Source organism: Rattus norvegicus, chromosome 17, assembly GCF_036323735.1.
Source record: "Rattus norvegicus strain BN/NHsdMcwi chromosome 17, GRCr8, whole genome shotgun sequence".
NCBI classification, from domain to species: domain Eukaryota; kingdom Metazoa; phylum Chordata; class Mammalia; order Rodentia; family Muridae; genus Rattus; species Rattus norvegicus.
The window spans coordinates 19891101-19912373 of NC_086035.1; the positions used below are offsets into that span (position 1 = coordinate 19891101).

Here is a 21273-nt window from a genome sequence, read left to right on the forward strand (position 1 = left end):
TCTTCCGTCTCTTGAGAACCAACCCCTCACTAAAGAGCGCAGGGACTGAAATCATCCTTCCAAGAAGCATTTACGCTTCAGTTATAACCTTGGAGAAGGCTGGGTTCCGGCTAGAAGCGGGAGCGACCTGCAGAGAGGGCGAGCGCGCTCGCGAAAGCCCCGCCCCTCGGCGCAGCCCGAGGCTTCCCTGAGCGCGGCACTGCGGCTGCGCGGGCCGGGCGCGCGGAGGGGGCGGGGACGCGGAAGGCTCGGCGGCTGCGGCGTGAAGCGAGAACGGGCGTGCGGGGCGGGGGCGCCCGACGGCGTCCGAGGGCGCGGCGGAGCGAGGCCTGAGGGAGGGGACGCGATGCTGGAGACCCTGCGCGAGCGGCTGCTGAGCGTGCAGCAGGATTTCACCTCCGGGTGAGTTCGCGGTGGGCGGCTGAAAGGGCCCCACGCGGGGGCAAGGAGTTCCCGTCCGGTCGGCGCGCTCTCGCGCCAAGGAGACAACGAACTTCCCAGCGTCCCGGCGGCGGCACCGAGTCACTTTGGTCCTAGCGGGCGGGATGCCCTTTCGCGGGGCAGTGCAGCTTGACGGGCCAGGATGGTCACGTGAGAGGCTGTGTCCTCCGCACTGGGCGCCCACGGGCCTACCCGGGGCAGGACTCACCGGGTCCCCGCCTCACCCTCCTGTTTCAGCCGGGACGGTTCGGCCGGATCTTTGACCACCCCTTCTCCGGCCTTCTCTGCCTTTATCCCGGTTTACCGCTCTGATGGAGGAGCTGGGCCAGAGGGACAGAACTGGAACGAAGCTGCTGTTCACACCGGAGTTGCCTAAACTTTGGACAACCCCGGGAACCTTTCGCAATTTCTTGGCTCTCGCCACTCTGAGCTTGGGTTAAGGCAGAATGTCACGGCCTCCGATGTGCTACAAAGTCTGGGAACTTTAGTGGGCGCCAGGCTGGCTAGAGCACTGCTGTAGGATTTTACCACCTAACCTGACTGCAAGTAGCCCAGTCTCTTGTCTCTGCTTACGCTACTGTAAGATAGTAGTGATGGTATCTCGCAGAGTTAGTGGGGCTGTTAGTGGCTGTGTTAAGTAGGCAGTAAGGACTGTTTGCATGTTTTTTTTTTGTATTTAATTCCTTTTCTTGCTTTACAAAAAGTGTCACATTGTAAAGAACCTGCCATCCCTTTGGTTTGTTCGGTTTTTGTTGTTGTTGTTGTTTGTTTTTGTTTTCTTTTGTTTTGAGACACTGCCTCACCCTGTAGCCCAGATAGGTCTTGAACTGGTGGGAATACTCCTGCTTCAGCCTCCCCAACGCTGTGGTTTCAGGCATCCCGCCCCCTGCTGGTCTGTCATATGTTTGGAGATTGTTCCTACTGTGAAGGCACCTTTGTTTTGACATAATGCTACTTTAATGGGGAAAATGACAGCCGATTTCCCATCTCGGAGAACAAAAAAAAAAAAAATGCTTATACTGTTTGCCTGTTGAATAGTAACAAACTGGCAGATACTTGACCGCTTCCAGTGTGTATAAAGCATTACTGATAGTTTCCTTTTGTGTTCTTGCCAGTGTTAATTATGGATGCCTAAGGAGTTATTCAGTGTTAAGTGTTACTTCATGCTTGCATTTTTTTAAAGTAAAAATTTAGGAAAAGTAACTTCCTTTTTTTTTAATGTAAACTTTAAAAACTTTGGTGTATCGCTGTCAGAGCCTGCTTGTAGCATGAGAGTGGCCATGACTAAACCCCATTTGAATACCCTTCTGTTATTACTTCAAGGAATTCTTTGATGGCTCCGCAGCCCCTTTTGGTAGTTGGCTAGGAGTATACATCACATGTTTGTCTCTGAACTCTTTCCTGGGCTTGATGCTTGCTTAGGAATGTGGACTCTGGACTGCACAGCCCCACACCACCTTCAGAGATCTCGATGGCTTAAAAAAGGTTTAGAGTTTAGTTAAGGACAGAAGATGAGGAGATGTGGTTAGGGCCCCTTGGAAGTCGATGTCATAGCCTGGGGCCAGCTCAGTTGAACAACTTCCTTTCTGCACAGGTTACTGAACTGACTGGTCAGCAGACGGCACCATTGTCCTGTTACCTGGCAGGGAGGGAGCTAACACTCTTCAAATTATGTGTGTCTGCCAGTGAAAGGCAGCTCTCACTGCTGAGGGCCTCGATTTCTTCCACATTCTTTACTGAGGGACCAACAACAGAAGCACCACAACAGAGCCCCATTCCTAATTCTTCCATCTTCCTGCCTGGGAGCTTACTGTTTGCTTTATATTTGGCCTTGGCTACGAAATTAAACAGAAATCAAGTACACGTTTCTACCGTAATGGACGCTGAGGGGTTCGGTTGAGTCTCATCAGTCACCTCCCAAGGCTATCAGAGTGAACCTGATTTCCCTGCAGGACCCTGGGTAGGTAGAGCGAGTGTTCTGCAGACAGAACAGCTGCCTTCTAGGACATTTTTTAAGTGTCCTGTGTTCAAGTTGCTCTGAGTTTGATGTGTATAGCGTTGCTCCTAAGAGCTAACAGGAGTCATGACTCTAGATTTTTATGCTTGTTTCTGTGTCTGAAAATTTATGACAAATTCTCTTTAATTTTTTTTAGTCCGTGTGAACGTATGTCTCTGTGTGTGTATATTATGTATGAGCAGCTGCCTGCAGAGGAGAGACGAGGGCATGGGATCCCCAGGCAATGGGGTGACAGACAGTTGTGAGCTGCCATGTGATTGCTGGGAACCAAACTTGAATCCTTTGGAAGGACAAGTCTTCTCAACTGCTGAGACATTTCTCTGCTCCCTTCCCCCAAATAGGACTGTTTTATTGTTCTCCTAAGAGAATGACCCCTTACTGACTGAATCGCGTCCATCTGATGTCCTCCATGACTCTTCTCTTGTGGGATTCAGCTGCTTCCCAGGTGCAGAAGGAGCCCAGCTGGTCCGGCTGATGACCCCTCCTCACCTGAGTATCCAGCTGCTCCCTGCTGACACTTGTTGAGTTCAGTGCTGAAGTAATTGTGCTTGGCCTCCAGAGGGGATTGGTGGGGATGACTAGAGCGCCATCCCTGTCGCTACAGGGGAGTCCTCATCTCTCCAGCGTAGAGGCTTTCCAGGTGCGGCCTGTTGAGATGCACGCACCTCACCTGTGCTCTATAGGGAAGCTCAGTAAACTCATCGGCTCCCAGAGTGAACTTTGTAGCTATCGTAGGGGCAGGAAAAGGTCTCTCAAGGGAAGGGACTTTAGCTACAAGAGGGTACAATATCTCCATTCCATTCTGACTTCATGGGAGATGCAATGTACAGTCATGGTTGTTATAGGAGGGTTATAGAGATTACAGATAGTCCGGAGGAATCTAGGTTGTCCTTAGGGTTCTAGCCTCTCTAGCCTCTTCTTTTTCAGTGCCTCACACACGCTAGGCACTGCTGAGCACCATCCTCCAGCTCTTGTGGCCTTTCTTCGGAAACTTTTCTCTGTGGTGCCAGCACCAGCACAAACCTGGTGGTGTGGTTTTATCATGTTCTTTTCCCTAAGCAGGCAGCCCAAAAGCCTTGGAGCTGGAGGACACTGCCTCTGGGTCTCAGGCAGAGTTCTTTGTCCTGAGTTCTGTTTTCACTTGACTTGATTCTAAGGAGCCATGTTAGGGAATTCCTGTAGAACAGGCCCTGTTTTGTTTTTTTTGTTTTTTTGTTTTTTTTTGGTTCTTTTTTTCGGAGCTGGGGATCGAACCCAGGGCCTTGCGCTTCCTAGGCAAGCGCTCTACCACTGAGCTAAATCCCCAACCCCAGGCCCTGTTTTTTAAAAGTGTTGGCCATGCCTTGTTTGTTTGCTTGTTTGCTTCTTTCTTTCTCTCTTTCTTTCTTTCTTTCTTTCTTTCTTTCTTTCTTTCTTTCTTAAGACTTATTATTTATTTTTATGTATATGAGTACACTATAGCTGTCTTCAGGCACACCAGAAGAGGGCACCAGATCTCATTACAGATGGTTGTGAGCCACCATGTGTTTGCTGGGAATTGAACTCCAGACCCCTGGGAGAGCAGTCAGTGCTCTAACCACTGAGCCATCTCTCCAGCACTCTGTTCTTTTCTTGTGAGACCAGATTGGCTCTCTGGGAATCTAATGAAAGTACATACGTGGATGGTTTTTGTTTGCTTTTCTTTTTAACTTTTGAGCAGTTATGAACAAACGCATAGGTATGAGGATGTAAAGTCTTAGGGGAACTGGGACACAGATTTCCTGAAGGGTTGTGGCTTATGTTACATGCTCGTGTTTCCTGTTTGTCATGCTTCCAAAGGCACCACTGCCTCATTCTCTTCTTGTTCACTATCTTCGTTCTCTTCTCTTCCATAGGTTTAGATTGCCCAAAGAAGAATATCTAAGAATTTAATTCAGTGTGGTCTGTAGGCAAAGCTTTGCTTGCCATGTTGACTTTTCTAGGATTTCAACTCCTTATTTTTTAGGTTCTGGGAATGGAACTCAGGACCTGTGGTAGCAGGCGGTCGTCACTACGCTGCTCTCTCAGCTGATCAACCCTCCCTCCTATATAAGTAGTATGTTTGTGTCTGTGTGTGGGTGCAGGTGCCCATATATGTGGACATAGTAGTTAGTGCCAAGTGCCTTCCTCTTATGCATTCCAGTTTAATTTTCATTTCTTAGATTCATGTATTCTGTTGTATGTGTGAATGAATGTTTACCTGCATGTGTGTACCTGCCACATGCCCTCTTTATGTCGTAGGTGCTTTCCAAAGGTAGGAGAGACCATTTGCTCGATTTGCATAGTATATAGGGAGAAATGTATATGAAGAAATGCAGTTGAATCTTAGCTACCCAAGTCCCAGAAGCAGTTTCTGCCCTGGCGGTAATGAGAAGCAGAGCCTAACGAGCTGAATGTTAAAGCCACTGGTGATGTGAGCTCAGGGAGCAAGTCCTGGATTTAGGTATACACTGGTGACGTGCTGCTGCTGCTGTGTGAGCTCAGGGAGCAAGTCCTCTGGGCCTTGGAGAACAAGGATGGAGCACAGTCATAGGTCTCAGTAAAGGTACTGGAGAAATGGAAGCTCTTACAGGAGGCATAGCTGGGGGGAAGTCCAGGACCTGGGACTAGAGAACTTTTCATGCTTTGCTTAATCTATCAAATATTTGTCCCGTTCTTGCTTTGTGTTAGACCCTGGGGCTATGGCACAGACAACCTAGGAAGTAAGGACATTGTTTTCATCCTAGTGGCAGTATATAGAATGTCTAGAACATCTCAGCTGTCGTGACTAACAGATTGAGGGATAGGGCTGCATGTATTTCTGTGTTTGGGGTTAGGGATGGGGAACAGAAGTTACCCGTGATAAGCGTGAGCCAGTGGAGATGGTGAGTCTGGCAGACTTAGAAGAGGAAGAGCATGACAGGCGGTGGTCGAGCCGTCAGCAGTGAGAGATGAAAGGATGTAGACATTGTGAAGGTCAGCTTTGTGTCTGCATGCAGGATGGCATATACCAACATACTTGAGGGGAAGGGACAGTTGACAGTGATCTCATGATCCTACATGAAGCTGTTGGAAACTGAAGGTACCCTTGGAGCTGGGTCAGAACTTAAACACTGTGTTTGGGATATGTTAGGGCCAAAGTGGTTTGAAAGTATTTTTCCTTTTCTGAGTATGCGCCACTTTGGTGTGGATTCCTCAGACTGCAGAGCTTGTGTACACTTTTATATAGAGTGGTTTTTCTTTTGAGATTTGCTCCTCTGCCCCCCCCCATCTCTCTGTGCCACACATAGAATAAGAGAGCTATGTAAAAATGTGACAGATTTGATTTGTGAGATGACAGGTGAATGTGGTTAAATAATTGCGTCTTATTTTGTAGCTTCCAAAGCAGCCATCACCCCCTTTGCTCCTAGCTGATGATGTGGACAAGGTAGGAGTTGATGGGGACACAGGTGAAGTGCTGTGTGTGGTCCCGTGCAGCCGAGCCATCGAGCAGCTCTGTTTGTCACTGGAGTTACTGCAGTGCTCCACACGCGTCTCTTCCTCTGCAGTGCTCCACACGCGTCTCTTCCTCTGCAGTGCTCCACACGCGTCTCTTCCTCTGCAGTGCTCCACACGCGTCTCTTCCTCTGCAGTGCTCCACACGCGTCTCTTCCTCTGCAGTGCTCCACACGCGTCTCTTCCTCTTTTCGAAATTACTTCCATTTCACAGTTAGAACCCTGCATTTTAGTGTCTTCAAAACTTGAGGACATGAATGTGCTAGTGTCAAAATAACATGTCTGGAACCTTTAAAAATAAAATCACTGGGCAGTTAGAATAGATTTGAGGTTTGGTGCTCCGGATTGGAAGGTTTGCTTTGGTTTGTCTAGTAGGGAAGTCCATGTGTTCGTGTTCTTACAGCGCTTGCAGGGGCCTGAGAGTGTGTGGTTTGGAAAGAAGACTGAGACTAGGGTGGGACACACATTCACAGGACCCGGCACACTGGGAAGCTCTACGGCATTTCACCCTGGCTCAGAAATATGCATAGCTTTTCATTGTGTGTGCTTTGTGTGTCCATGTTTGTGTGAATATGGATGAATGCTTGTGGAGACCAGAGGCCATGCTGGGGGTTTTGTTTGTTTTCTAAATCACTTTCCACCTTTCTTTGTTTTTTTGAGATAGGGCTCATCAGTTCCACTAGGCTGACTAGCCTGTGAGCTCCAGAGAGTGGCTTGTCCCTGCTTCTGACTGCAAGCATTACAGATGCTGCCCTGGCTTTTACATGGATTCTGGGGATCTGAACTCAGGTCCTCAGGGTTGTCTTGATGGAATTTTGCAAAGTAAACTGTCTCAGCCCTACTTTTCAACTTTCTTGATAGTTTCTTGATAAACTTTTGTTTTTATCAAGTAATAGCCACATTTTTTTATTTGAGGTAGATCTGAATTTTTCAGATTGCTCCTAGATCATGTTAGAATTTTTACTTAATTGCTGGCAAATCTATATGGTTGGATAAAATATTAGTATTTCATATTTGAAGAAACTTGGGTATTCACCTGGATAAGTATTTTCTTCCCAGTGTCCACGAAATAGACTCTGTTAAGTTTACAGCTCAGAATTTGTATAGGAATGTATGTTGCTCCTGGTGGAGATGCTAGACTACTTCCAGTGCTTTTCCTAGTCTGTGTGTTCAAAAAGGAACCACTTGTCTTTCTTCCTAAGAGAAAAAAGTGTGTGTGTGTGTGTGTGTGTGTGTGTGTGTGTGTGTGTTAATTTTATATTTTTTACCTGAAAATAAGAATATTAGAGACAGGGATGGTGGTGCGTGCCTTTAATCCTAGCACTCAGGCAGCAGCGGTATGTGGATCTTTGTAGGTTTGAGGTCAGTCTGGTGTACATAGTGAGTTCCAGGAGAGCCAGGGAGACATACATAGTGAGACCATGTCTTTAAAAAACAGATGAATAAAAAAGAATGGAAAGGAAGGAAATAATAGTGGTCGTTGTGTTTTATAAAAAGAAGAGTCAGGATATGTTTTGTAGAGCCAGTGTAGTGAGGTGTGAGGAGTGCCTTTGGCAGGCCCATGTTGAGGTAGCCCTTCCCCTGAAGTACCAGCCACACAGTGGGTATAGTGTAAAATAGTTAATTAGGACATGGGAAGGGGAGTTGGGAAGGGAGGAAAGGGGAAGTGGGGGAGAAAGAAGAGGAGGAGGAAGAAGCCAGGAAGAAGAGGAGGAAGAAGAGGATGAGGGGCCAGCCAAGAGCAGTGGAGGTGGAGGGGAGAAAAGGATAAGGGTCAGAGAAAAAGGCAGAGAGAGTAAGAGATCGAGGAGGGGCCAAACAGCCCCTTTTATATCAAACCAGGCATCTGTTGGGCGGAGCTTAGAAGGAATGCTAACAGCTGAAACCCCTCATCCTTTTCTTTGCTAAACTTTTTCTCGTTGCCTCGGATTTTATTCTAAATTTTGATGCATTGATAGGTTTTGGGTTTTTTTGTTTGTTTGTTTTTTTTTGTTGTTGTTGTTTTTGAGAACGTATGATGAGAAAAGATTAAAGACTTTTCTATTGTTAGAAAAATATTTTTTGAGACAAGATCTCAAACTTGCCTTGAACACTTAATCATCCTACCTCAGCTTCCCCTATTGCTAAGAATATGGTCATATACTTCCATATCTAGCTTAAGGACACATTTTCTTTTTCATGAAAGCTTGACACATACATAAAACTAGAATAGTGATGGAGCCCCATATATCCACTTCTCAGTCAGCAGTCTTCAGGAGTTGGCATTTTTTTCCTGTCACAGTTGTTCCTACAGATCTGCTGTACCTCTCAGGGGACATTCACTAACAAGAACATTACATAAATGTACTGCCACAGTCAGGACTAACCAAGGTACACAGATTCACTGATGTCATCAGCTAGCTCAGCCCCTCAGCAGATTCCCTTGCTTTTTAGAAATGCCTTTTTACAGCTGATTTACCCAAATCCAGATCACATAAGTTCCACACATTACATTTGGTTAAAGACCAATTTCTGAAACAGATGGTCGTTAAGGAGCCGCATGGGGATGCTGTCACTGAACCTTACAGTGTTTTATCTTCCTTCTCTGTAATAATCTCTCTTTACCTTATCCCAAATCAGTTGATTTTTTAAAGGGGGGGTGTTATTTTATGGAGAAGACAGAAAACTCAATATATTTAAGAAATTAAAACCCTAGAACTCTGTACTTGAGATACCAGCATAGAGACGCTGTGCAGACTGTCTTCCATACTCACCTGCACATGTGGTCCTACTTGAGTGGGTACACTGCTGTGTATGCCAATCTTAGGAGAACTCTAAATTGTCACAACTTCATGTTTTCTGAGATTGGAGTGAGCGTGGTAGAACATGGCTTTAAAAGTAGCCCCTTGGCTCTCACCTGTGGAGAAGTTTATTGCTTCCAGGACAGCTAGGGCTTTATGTAATTAAACTCAGCTAGAGAGGTGTACAAATTATTTTTGTAGGAAAGAAATTGCTGTTTCTTTTGAACATTGTAATTGTGGGGTGGGATGTGGGCTAAGGCCCTATGGAGTTGAAAGTCTTGACTTGTTAAAAGTATCATTTATATTTGTTCCTTTATAGGCTAAAGACGTTAAGCGACAAGTCAAAAGAAGCAAAAGTAAAAAGCAGACCCAGGTAAGTGCGTGCCAAAAGCTTTAGTTGCGTGACTTGAATTGCATAGAGCTTTTGGTTAAGACTGTAAGGAAATCATTCTATAGACTTTGGGTCTGTAAAACAGAGTGCATCTGGCCACAAGAAAGTATTGATTCTTTCTAAATATTGTGACCTGGAAATTATGTAGTAAACTTGTGAGACGATGGAAAGCTGTAGTCGTTTCACAAGGTCAGTCAGTGGGGTTGTTGCTCAGAACTAGTGTGAGTTCGCGTTCTGGACTACTGTACAGCTTACGAGTAGTGAAGCAGCTTGGTAGTGAGGCCCCGTGGATGCGTTACTGTTTTACAGGCCAACACTAGAGTTGTGGAAAGTCTGTGACCTGGTTCAGTTTCACTGTAAGCAGTGAACTTTGAGCCAGCATATCTATGTTCTTTATCTAACACGTGAAGATGTGTATCATATAATATGCAAGAAACAATCTGCCTGCCAAGGTCCTATTGTTATGTTGCAGTATGTCACTTCTGAAGTAATACACTTTCCAAAACTTTAAGTAAATTGTGTGTTGGTGTTCCTGGTTACTTGGGAAAGAGAGGTGCTGTGGCCTGAGCTTAGGCTTCCTAAGCAGCAGATGCTCAGTCCTCTCAAAGACTGAACACCAGCTTCCTGGACGTGCCTTTGACCGTTGCATAGAATGCACTTTTAGCAAACTGAAACCTCTTGTCGGATCTAGAGGTTGTCCTGAAGGAGCCATCACCTAAAACAATTCTCAGTCATAGGAGACATCCAGACTTACTAGGCATGTCAAAGGCTCTAAGAATCCTTCAGAGGACCAACCCCATAAAACCTCAGCTAACAATCCCTGACCAAAGGCTACTTCAGAGTCTAGGTGCCATCTCCTTAGATTCATGCCAGATACTATGCTTCTGCTAAAATTCCTCACAACTGTCAGTATTTGTATGTCTGCCTGCATAATTTTATGTGCAGTACCTGCACGTAGGGGCCTACAGAGGCCAGAAGTCTGCCAAGCCCCTCATAGCAGCACTGGTGAGCTGCATGATGTGGTACTGGGAACTGAGTTCTCTGCAAGAACAGCTTGAGCCACTCTCAGGCCTCTTCAGTAGTGATTTTTAATCTTTTTTTTTAAAGATTATGTATATAGGTGTTTTGCTCACATGACTGTCTACCATAGAGGCTAGCAGAGAGTCCTCTGGACTGGACTTACAAATGGTTGTGAGCAGCCATGTGGATGCTGGAAATTGAACCCAGGTCCTCTGGAAGAGTAGTCAGTTTTCTTAACTGTTGAACCACTGCTCCAGCTCCTCATTAGTGGCTTTAAAATTATTTACGTAATGATCAGCAATGCCAGAATTCTTGTGGGTAACAGTTCTTTAAAGTTGTGTGGATATGCAGCAGTTTAATAAGTGTTTCTCTTGGCAGGACTGCTCCCTACTTACCAAAGTACTCTGCTGGACTGGACTTACTTAGCAGGTACAGTATTTCCCTTCAAAGAGTTGTGCTGTCAATGTTTGTTTTTAAAATACTTTACAGCTGTACAGTTAAAACACCTAAATTTGATGCTTCTTGAAGGCTTCTGCTTCCCCTGCTCAGTAAAAGGCCGTTCATGTTTAGGATAGATAATCACTATTGGATCATGTTTAGGATAGATAATCACTATTGGTTCATGTTTAGGACAGATAATCACTATTGGTTCATGTTTAGGATAGATAATCACTATTGGTTCATGTTTAGGATAGATAATCACTATTGGTTCATGTTTAGGATAGATAATCACTATTGGTTTTACTTGTGGATGAGTCCAAATTAGAGAACTCAGTTTGGGTTTTGTTTGTTTGTTTTAAAGACAGGGTCTTATGCAGCCCAGGCTAGGGTTGTGTTCTGTACAGCAGATGACCACTTTGAACTTCCTGATCCTCCTGCCTCCACTTCCTGAGTATTGGGATTACAGACATGAACCACCAAGTCTGGTTTATATGGTACTGGAAATCAAGCCAAAGGCTTGGTGGACTTGTTCAGAACCTACTCTATGGATCTTAATGTTATACCACTTATTTCTCAGTCGATTTCTATTGACATGATAATAATAAGGTAATGGCTTTTCTTAGACAGGAAACAAAAGCTTAAGCAACAAGAGAAAAAAACACTGGTAAACATAATCAAAATTAAGCATTTTTTGTTATTATTGGTCACAAAGAACACTGTCAAGAAAACTAAACAAAAAGCCACAGGAAAAGAAAATATTTGTATATTGTTGATTGATGAAGGACTAACATGTATTGTATGTAAAGAGCATGTTTAACTCAGCAATAAAAGCGTGGCTCCGTGAAGAAACACAAGTGGTGGGATTGGGGATTTAGCTTAGCGGTAGAGCACTTGCCTAGCAAGTGCAAGGCCCTGGGTTCGGTCCCAGCTCCGGAAAAAAAAAAACAAAACAAAAAAACAAAGAACAAAGAAACACAGTGGACTAGACATCTCTGAGTGAAGATACTCATGGCTGACAAGGACATCAAGTGCTCGGTGTCATTACCTTGTTAAAGTAGAACAGCTAAAACCAGTGTCACATACCACTTCACGGGCGCTAGCGTCTCCATCTAGAGAGGTGTACTGTACCAGCATGGCAAGGGCCTGTGTGAAGGACCATCTCTTTTCCCCCAGACAAAGGTCCTTGTGTGTAGCTCTGAACCATGTAGAATAGGCTGGCCTCAGACTGCATCTAGGTTCTTGTGGGGCGCCCCATGAGTGAACACTGAGCTGTGTGCTCAACCCGTTTTCACCAGTGTGCTGGCTTGAATATGTTTAGCCCAGGGAGTGGCACTGTTAGGGGTGTGGCCCTGTTGGAGTAGGTGTGTCACTGTGGGTGTGGGCGTAAGACCCTCACTCTGGCTCCCTGGCAGTGAGTACTGTGCTAGCAGCCTTCAGATGAGGATGTAGAACTCTCAGCTCTGCACCATGCCTGCCTGGGTGCTGCCACGCTCCCACCTTGATGATGATGCACTGAACCTCTGAACCTGTAAGCTGGCTCCAAATATCTATTGTCCTCCATAAGATTTGCCTGGGTCATGGTGTCTGTAAAACCCTAATTAAGATACCCAGCCTGTTTCAGCCACAGCAGAGTCACCATATATGTGGTTGCTCTTGAATATTTTACTCTACTCTTTAAATGTCTGACAATTAAAAAAAAAAAAAAAAGGAATCGAAACACTGGAAAAAAAAAAAGGAAAAGAAACGATGGGAGACTGAATTCAGGTGCTGGCCTTTTAGATGTAATGTCTCTGACATGACTGAGGGATCTGTGCATTGTGGCTTCCTCCGTGTCGCTACCTTCCAGATCAGACACAGTAAGTAGTAACCAGAGCACAGATCTCTAATAACGACAAGGCAGGTTTCTTAATACCTGTGCTCACTCTGCATAAGCTGCTTCAAGAAACAAGTACATGGCCACAGTGGTGGGACCTGGGGGCCCCTGGGCATGGGTGGCTGCTATACTAATGAATACTAATTGAAGTGGGTTTCTTCTGTCAGTGTGAGTGGGTGTAGGTCGGGAGGTAGACTCCAAGTGCTTCCTACTCTCTCACCTGTCTTCTTCGTCCTCTCAGTTATAGCTTTGTGTGTGTGCACTTGAAGGTCAGAGTTCTGTTTGTTATCCCTCAGGTGCCCACCCTTTTGTTTTGTTTGTTTTGTCTTTTGAGACGGGTGTCCCTGGCCTGGAACCTGCCAAGTAGGCTAGATTGGCTGCTGAACCTCAGGGATCTGCCTCATTCCACCCGCACAATGCAGAGATAACAAGTGGCCACCAGTGTGACTAACCTCTCCCCCCAGTTTATCATTGGTTTTTAAGGATCAGCCTTTCAAATCCCTAGAGCTCTACCGGGTTGCAAAGCCGTCTCCTTGTCCAGCAGAGAAGTTAATTTTAACATGTCAGTTTGCTATGGACTCTTCCACTAGGTTTGCCATCGCACATAGACTACGCGAAGTCATTGTTTGAACGAATTACTACATTATAAGAATGTGTGGGTTTTTTTGTTTTTTTTGTTTTTGTTTTTTTTTGCTTTTCCATCATTGACTTAAAGAAGAAATGTGAAAGCCAAAACTGTGATTGAATGTATAGCCAGGGCCTTTCCTTTAGTAAATGCTGTAAAGTTATCCATGCACTAAAAGTGAGTGCACGGCGATGCATTTCAAGGCTGCATGTGGCATATAGCAACATTTGCTTTGAGGGATCATCCTGTGGTCGTATCTGCGAGGGCATTGTCTTGATTGTACTAATTGGGGGCAGAAGACCTGCCCATTGAGAGTGGCACCATTCCCTGGCCATGGGTCCTCTTAGGAACGATGTTTTGAAAATTGTGACTGACAGTTAAGACCCAGGAAAGACTAAGTAGTACGTCTTTGTAGTCTGTAATAGACGTCTACTTTCTCCCAGCCTTGTCCATAACATAATAACCTCATAGTGGAGAAAATGAAATTCGGTCTGGTGGTCCAGAGTCACCTGGGAAAGAAGTCTCGATGATGGATTGTCTAATTTAGGCATGCCTGTGGGCATGTCTGTGGGGACGTTGTCTGGATTATGTAAATTGTGTGGGATGACACACTCACTGTGGTGACACGGTTCCCCTGTGAGAGTGGAGAACTGAGTACCTACTGTGTAATGTCTGCTATTGGCTCTTGACTGTGGCTGCAATGTACTAGCTGCTTCAAACTCCTACAGTCTCCATTTCCCCAAAACAGTGCCTTGTAACCTGAAATTATGAACTGAATAAACCTTTTGCCCTGAAAGTTGCTGTTGTCAGATGTTTTATCATAGCAGCAAGAAGAGGAACTAAGACATTCGGTTAATCTGTGTCATTACTTAGGGAATGACAAATCAGCAGAAAAGTGACAGACTTAGTGTGAGAGGAAACGCAGTGTCGGGAAAGAGGGATCTGGAGTTTAAATGGTAAGCAGTGGTTAATTTGCTCTTTCTGTTGGTGGAGAAAGTGATGGTCAGTCTGCCACCAAGTTGGGGATTTGAAATTAGTGTGCTCCTCTTACTTGGCAGCCATTTAGTTCTCTGTGCTGATTACTGAAACAGCCAAGGTGGGGAGTATAATTCATCTCGGCAACGCTGGTACCTAACAGTGCCCGGCATTCAATGAACACTTGCTGATTCTAATTGATACCTACAGTTAGATGCACCAGAGGAAAAAGTCAGGCTTTTTGTTAGTTGGCAATGGCAGTAGGGCTATATCAGTTATGTAATGTTGGACACCGCTTCTCATTATTTGTGGATACTGGTCACAGTTGTTGGGGTTATCAGATTGGACAGGGTCTCTGTGACTTTGAAGAGAGCTACCATGAGGGGTTGGGGATTTAGCTCAGTGGTAGAGCTCTTGCCTAGGAAGCGCAAGGCCCTGGGTTCGATCCCCAGCTCCGAAAAAAAGTACCAAAAAAAAAAAAAAAAAAAAAAAGAGAGCTACCATGAATTCACAAAATATGTATGTATGTTCAGATAACGTCTGCTAATTTTACTGTTTGTCTCGTTCATCTCCCCATCCAGTCTCCTCGTATCTGCCCTTCACCCTTGCACCCCTTTCCCCAAATAAAAACCAAACAAAACCAAACAAAAAGACAAAGCATAGAAAAACACTGCATTGTGGAAGCTGTAATGTGTCACAGTATGTCCCACAGTATGTCTGTCTGTCCATATGTCTTCAGTTGCTAATGTTTATTACAATGAGTCCTTGGTCTGGGTAGAGGTGACACTGTCAATATTGGATCCTCACCGGGACTCCTCCTAGTTGTCCTGTTGTTGTCCTGTGTCATGGAGATCCTGCAGCTTTGGATCAGCAGGACTGTCCCTTTTGTGTCCCAGCCATTCACAGATGATACAGATTTTAGAGTGGGCCAACTCAGAGCCCTGGATCTGGGCCTGGGTAGTGGCTGAGCTGGTCATCGGGATAACTCTCCTTTATCCACACCACCAGGGGGAGCTCTCCAGCACTGCTCTGGCCAGGCCACCCTATCCCATCAGTCAGCTCTTCTGCCCTCACACCCTCAGGGCTGGCTCACTTGTACCTCCACCATCTGGGCCAGCTCCACTGTGTTGCCCAGGTGAGTGCAGCCTCTAGTGCTACAGCCAGTAAGGGGGCAAGGCTGGCTCTCCTGACTACCTACCACAGGCAGGAGGGGAGAGGAGAGAGGCATCACCCCTTCCAACCCATAGTACCTCACAAATGGTGGGGCCAGCTCTCCTGATTGAGCTCTCCTCCCTGGGCCAGCTCTCCCAAGTGCTGCAGCTGTCAAGGGCAGATAGTAATTTTGATAGAATTTTAGATAGGATGGAAAGTCAAGTTCTCTATCAGCAGCCATATGGATAATATTGTGTGCAGAAATCCTGCTTTGAACTTTTCATTTTTAGGGCTAGATGGTGAGCAGGTACTTGCAGGATAAGCCTGGAGACCTGAGTCTGGCTTCCAGAGCCTGTGTAAAGGTGGAAAGAAAACCAGTTCTCTATCAGAGTTGCCCTCTGACCGCCACACGTGTGCCACAGCGTGTTCACCCATCACGCATGCTCACACACAGTAACAGCAATAGTAACAACTAAAATTGAAATTATTTTGAGATTATTTCAGCTTTATAAAAACATGGCAAAATTAGAGCAAGAAATTCCACCCAGTGTTTGCATTTTGTGTAGCCAGAGCATGATGATCAGACCAGGAAAATAACGTGGGTAACTGTTGCTGCAAACAGAGTCATTCAGACTTTGTCACTTAACAGTACCTTTATTCTGTATCTAGGACCAAGCATATTTAGTCAGTGTGCTGCCTCTTTTTTCTTTAACCTGTAATGGGCAATGAGTTTTATGACCTTGATGATTGCACACCGCCCATCTCCTCTTTCCTGGTGCCTTCACCAAAGTACCTTTGTGTCCCGATACATCAGTAGGAGGCCAGTAGTGTGGATGTCCTAGTGCAGTTGGTATTGATCTCAGTCACTGTTAAAGCACACGCATGATTTCTTTTGCCTCCAGATTAGTGCACATTCTGTAGAGAGATTTTGAGACTCTTTTCAGTTTCAGTTTCATACCAATTAGGCGTTGTTCTTGACAGTTACTTGTGTTGTATTTATTCAGTAACTAGACTATCTATTTTGATTTCTTCTAAAGTCACTAATTTTATTTCTGCTGTAAAGAAAGTTTTTCTGAGTTAGAGAGATGGCTCAATGCTTAAGAGCCCTTCTTCTTTCAGAGAACCTAGGGCCAAGTTTTAGCCTTACATGGCAGTTCACAGCTGTTTATAACTCCAGTCCCAGAGGGGCCAATGCCCTCCTCTGGCCTCCTTGGGCACCAGGTACATATGTGGTGCCCAGACACATGTGCAGGCAAAGGACTCACAGGTAAGAGAGTCTTTTTCAAGTTTCTATAAGCTAGGAGTGGTGGTTTCCACAGCTGTAACCTTCTTCAGCAGTTGGGAGGCAGAGGCCAGAGGCCAGAGGCCAGAGGGCAGAGGGCAGGGGCAGAGGCAGAGGCAGAGGCAGTGGCAGTTAGAGTTTCTGTACATTTGAGGCCAGCTTAGTCTATATAACAAGCACTGTGCCAGATAGTTTTACATATTGAGACTTTTCTCTTTTCCATTTAAAACAAATTCAATTGTGTATGATTAGGATCTCTGGTATTTTATTCTTTTATTTGCCGTCTGTGCTCTTGTGACATGTGGCATCATTTTTTGTCTCATTTCTGTAGCCACAGTATATTATAAAATGTGTTTCCTTTTGATGTCAGTTTACATTTTAAATTATTATTTGCATTTTTAGGTATGAGGATACGTGGGCTGCACTTCACAGAAGAGCCAAGGAATGTGCAGACGCTGGCGAGGTGAGTTTGCTGACCTTACCTTGGCAGAGTTCCCCTTTTCAGTCCTAAATGCCAGGTCCAGCCAGAGTCAAAGGGTTGTCTGGTTTCTTTGGTTTGCAATATTGAAAGAAGAGGCTGAACTGAGCTCTGGGTCCTGTGTACAACTGAAGACTCATTACCCATGATGCAGTGTAAACGTGGATGTGCAGAGGCTGACAGGAGGGCAGTGAATGAGTTTGCAGTTATAAAACCCATATATATACACATGTGTATTATGAGTCTTTGCAGTGCACTAAGCCTATAAGAATTAAGGGAATGGGGATGAGAAAATGAAGTCACCATGGTTATTAACAAAGCAGGAAGCCAGAGCCATAGGCTGGAGACTTTGTCCATGGTACACTGATTCTGAGATGCTTACATGTGCCCTTTGAACTTTGAAGTGGCTGTATTGCCTGATGAATGGTGAAAGTGGGGTAGGAACAGGGGAACGGGATAGTCCTCAAAACAGCTGGTAAAACTAGTTCGCTTCCTGGATTCGTTACTATGTTTTGTCTTCACATCGTGTAGGATTCTAAGTTATATCCCTAAATTAAGAAATAAACGTCAGTTGTGTCTTTTGGCACCCAAGAAATCCCCCGTGAATCAGAGTTTACTCCTAGGTCCCTCAGATTTTCACAGATTAATTAGACTATTGTCCTCCTCCTCAAAAAACAAAACAAAAACAAAAACCAAAAACAAACAAAAAACATTCCAATCTATTCAGAGCTCAAGTCACCAGAAGCAAAGCTGACCTCTGAGGCGGTCTTGAAATATAAACTTCAAGGATGAAAATTTAAGCCAGTGTGATGATAACACTTGCAATCCCAGCATTTGACAGGCTGAAGCAGGAGGATTGCTTTCATCTTGGGTTCAGTGTTGGCTGCAAAGAGAGTTCCAGGCTTTCCTGGTCTATACAAAATAAGACTGTCTCAGAAACATAAAAAGAAACAAAGAGTAAGCCAACCAAGCAAAAGCTCTGTTGGTAATGTGTCTTTGAGACTTAGAGATGTGTGAATGAATGCCCTTCAGGATTGCCGAGACTCGTGCTCCTGTCAGGTCTGTTCCTGATAAAACAGCAGCCTTTTCTTGGCAGCTTCCAGCTCAGGGTGAGCAGACAGGCTGTTCAGTTTTTTTTTTTTTTTTTTTTTCAGAACTGGGGACCGAACCCAGGGCCTTGTGCTTCCTAGGCAAGCGCTCTACCACTGAGCTAAATCCCCAACCCCCAGGCTGTTCAGTCTTGTGAGGGAATTATTATATACTTACTTCTGGAGCGTATTTACATTATTACTTCCCTTCATATATGAGGGTGTGTGTGCACTCCATGTGTGTCTAGTGCCGTGGAGGCCAGAAGAGGGCATTGGTGTCCCTGAAAGTGGAGTTCATTTGTGAGCCACCATGCCATGCTGGGAATCGACCCCAGCTCCACTAGAATAAATAACAGCCGGTGCTCTTAACCGTCTCTCCCGCTCCAGGACATACTCTTACCTATCATATGCATGTAGGTCTCAGAGCATCTTGCAAAACCACAGCTATCGCCAGGGGTAATTTGATTGTCTAAGCAGTTGTGGTCCTCCCGCCCCATCCATAATCTAATGAATTGTTGAAAGTTACTTAAAGGTTTGATGTCCATGGTAGTTTTCCGATAATTCCTGTTATCCTGAAATAGTTTCTTGTCTTCAGATTGAACTCTTTAAGAATCATGGTTTTACTCTTTAGCAGTTTGATTTGTTAAGCTGAGTGAGACTTCACTTCTCTGCTCAGGGTGCATTTCCTGTGGCTGGGGTGGAGGTTCAGTTTCTGTTTTTCATCTTGGGCACTAATCTGTTTTGCTCTTACACAACAACCTGGTCTCTGTCTTTTCTTTATCCATAAAATGGTGTCAGACACCACTTACCTTAAGCTTAAGAAGCTTGTTCAGACAGACTGAGTAAACTGTAGAGTTTCGTGCTGTGTTAATTAGTTTCATTGCTCTGACAAAATTATCAAGCTTAGTAAGGAGAAAGGGGGTTTTTGGCTCATATTTTGCTTTATGATTGTTTGGCCCTTTGCTGTTAGGCCTGTTGGGAGCATATGGTGGAGGAACTATGTTTATCTCATTGTAACCCAGGAGTATATCACCCAGAAGGGGAGACTGGAATCCCAAATCCTTTCAGAGACTTGCTCATGGTGATTTAGCTTTCTCATGCTTAGCCCCGCCTACTAAATGTTCCACTGTCTCCAAAATACTCCACATACATGTTAGCGTGCAAGCCTTTGGGGGACATATAAGATGTAATTTTTTAAAAATTTATTTATTTATTATATATAAGTACACTGTAGCTATCTTCAGACACACCAGAAGAGGGCATCAGATCCTATTACAGATGGTGAGCCACCATATGGGATTTGAACTCAGGACCTCTGGAAGAGCAGTCAGTGCTCTTAACCACTGAGCCATCTCTCCTACTCCCTAGATGTAATTTAGGTAAGATAATATATCTAAATTACTTAACACAGAGTCTGGCCTGTAGCAGTTGCTCAAAATGTGTTGTGTCATTGTCTCTGATGATTTCTGACAATCGTTCAACCTCACATTCTCTTAGATTAAAATACTTTAGTGTGGGTTGGGGATTTAGCTCAGTGGTAGAGCGCTTGCCTAGGAAGCGCAAGGCCCTGGGTTCGGTCCCCAGCTCCGGAGAAAAAAAATACTTTAGTGTGTTCTATATTCTTCCTACATATAATATTTAAATATATTGTATTTGGATTTTTGGTAAGAAGTAGTTATTACCTAAACTTTAGTTATTTTAGACTTTTCAAGTTATCTAAGGCATCGTGGTAAGATGCCTTAAAAAAAATTACGCTGTGTACCAGGCAAAAAATTTAACTTCCTCTCAAGTTAGCAAGTAATTACCAGTAACTCACTTTATCGTTTTTGTATATTTTCTTTCTGTTATTGTTTTGTTGTTGTTGTTGTTTGTCTCATTTTTCCTAGTGTGAATCTTCCAAAGAGCAGTTTCCTTAAAGTAGAGAATGTATGGAAGCACTGAGCTCAGTTTTGAACTTGGCTTCTTTGGGTGATGCCTGACACAAGAGCAGTTTCAGGTTTGCTGTATAGGGCACTGAGATCCTCCTTCTTTTAAGGAAAACCAGCAACAGAAATGACGCTGTCTTCCGTGCCATTGCCATCTGTAGACCACGGAGGGTTGCAAAGACAAACTGGCCGGGCCTCGGCTCGATGACTGACTATGTACTATGTGACTTCCCTAAGCTCCGCTGGTCTGTTTTGCAGCTGGTGGACAGCGAGGTGGTCATGCTGTCTGCCCACTGGGAGAAGAAGAGGACCAGCCTGGCCGAGCTGCAGGAGCAGCTGCAGCAGCTGCCAGCTCTCCTCCAGGACGTGGAGTCCTTGATGGCAAGCCTGGGTGAGTGGCCTGTGTGCGAAAGCATTGTCGCTCCAAAACTCTCCAAGACTTCATCCAGTTCTTAGCTATCATTTTAAAAATAATAGTGTCTTCTTATTGTTATAGTTTGATTATTGGAAAATGTATAGAAATTCATTTCTAAAATTTACCACTAATGCTTTCTGCCTATAGTAAGCTAAGGAAACAATTGTAGTTTCATTGATGTGTGTGTGTGTGTGTGTGTTACCTTTTTGCCTGAGTGTGCCCAAATGTTTGTATGTATGCAGGTGCTTGTGCACAGAGAGGAGGAGTCAGCTGGGGGTGGGAGGTGTTGTTCCTTGGGAGCTCTTGGCATGTTACAGTTTGATTTTGAGATGGTGTGTCTCACTGTGATGTACTCACTGGTGAGGCCAGCCAGTGGACCCCAGGGATCTGTCTGTTTCTGGCTCCTTAGTGCTGTGATTAGAAGCAAGCTATCACGCTTGGCATTTTATGCATGTACTGGGGATCCAACTCAGGCCTCCTCTTCTTGCTTAAGCTACAAGCAGTTCTTTCGCTGGCTGAATCATCTTGCCAGCCTTGGTTGATGTTTTTTAAGTAATTCAAGACTGTCATTAGGTCTTTTGTTTAAAAGTGTAAGGAAAGAAGTGGGGTTATAGAAACTGCGTCCTGACCAGAGGATGTGCTCCGAACATTGCTTTTAGGATTTAGGCTTTCAGAAGCTCGTGTGCTGCAGTCTGCTTTTACCCTTCAGATGATAGACATGAGGTTACATGAGTTCATGCATTTGAACTTTTTTTTTTTCTTTTTTCTTTTTTTTTCGGAGCTGGGGATCGAACCCAGGGCCTTGCGTTTGCTAGGCAAGCGCTCTACCGCTGAGCTAAATCCCCAACCCCCATGCATTTGAACTTTGGGAAGGTTTT

The 21273-nt window shown here is 44.8% G+C and overlaps 1 protein-coding gene across 6 annotated transcripts in view; it reads left to right on the forward strand.

Moving 5' to 3' along the window:
- The first annotated feature begins 212 nt into the window (after positions 1 to 212).
- Positions 213 to 21273, forward strand: part of Dtnbp1 (dystrobrevin binding protein 1) — a 91458-nt gene continuing 70397 nt past the window's right edge. Inside the window, exons 1-5 of one of the 6 annotated variants that reach the window (XM_063276720.1) lie at positions 213 to 402; positions 9050 to 9103; positions 10520 to 10570; positions 16892 to 16952; positions 20239 to 20371. In XM_063276720.1, coding sequence (XP_063132790.1) covers positions 347 to 402; positions 9050 to 9103; positions 10520 to 10570; positions 16892 to 16952; positions 20239 to 20371 — 355 coding nt within the window. In that variant the 5' untranslated portion in view covers positions 213 to 346. The other 5 variants (NM_001037664.1, XM_039096045.2, XM_063276721.1 and 2 more) reach the window with 5 other exon arrangements.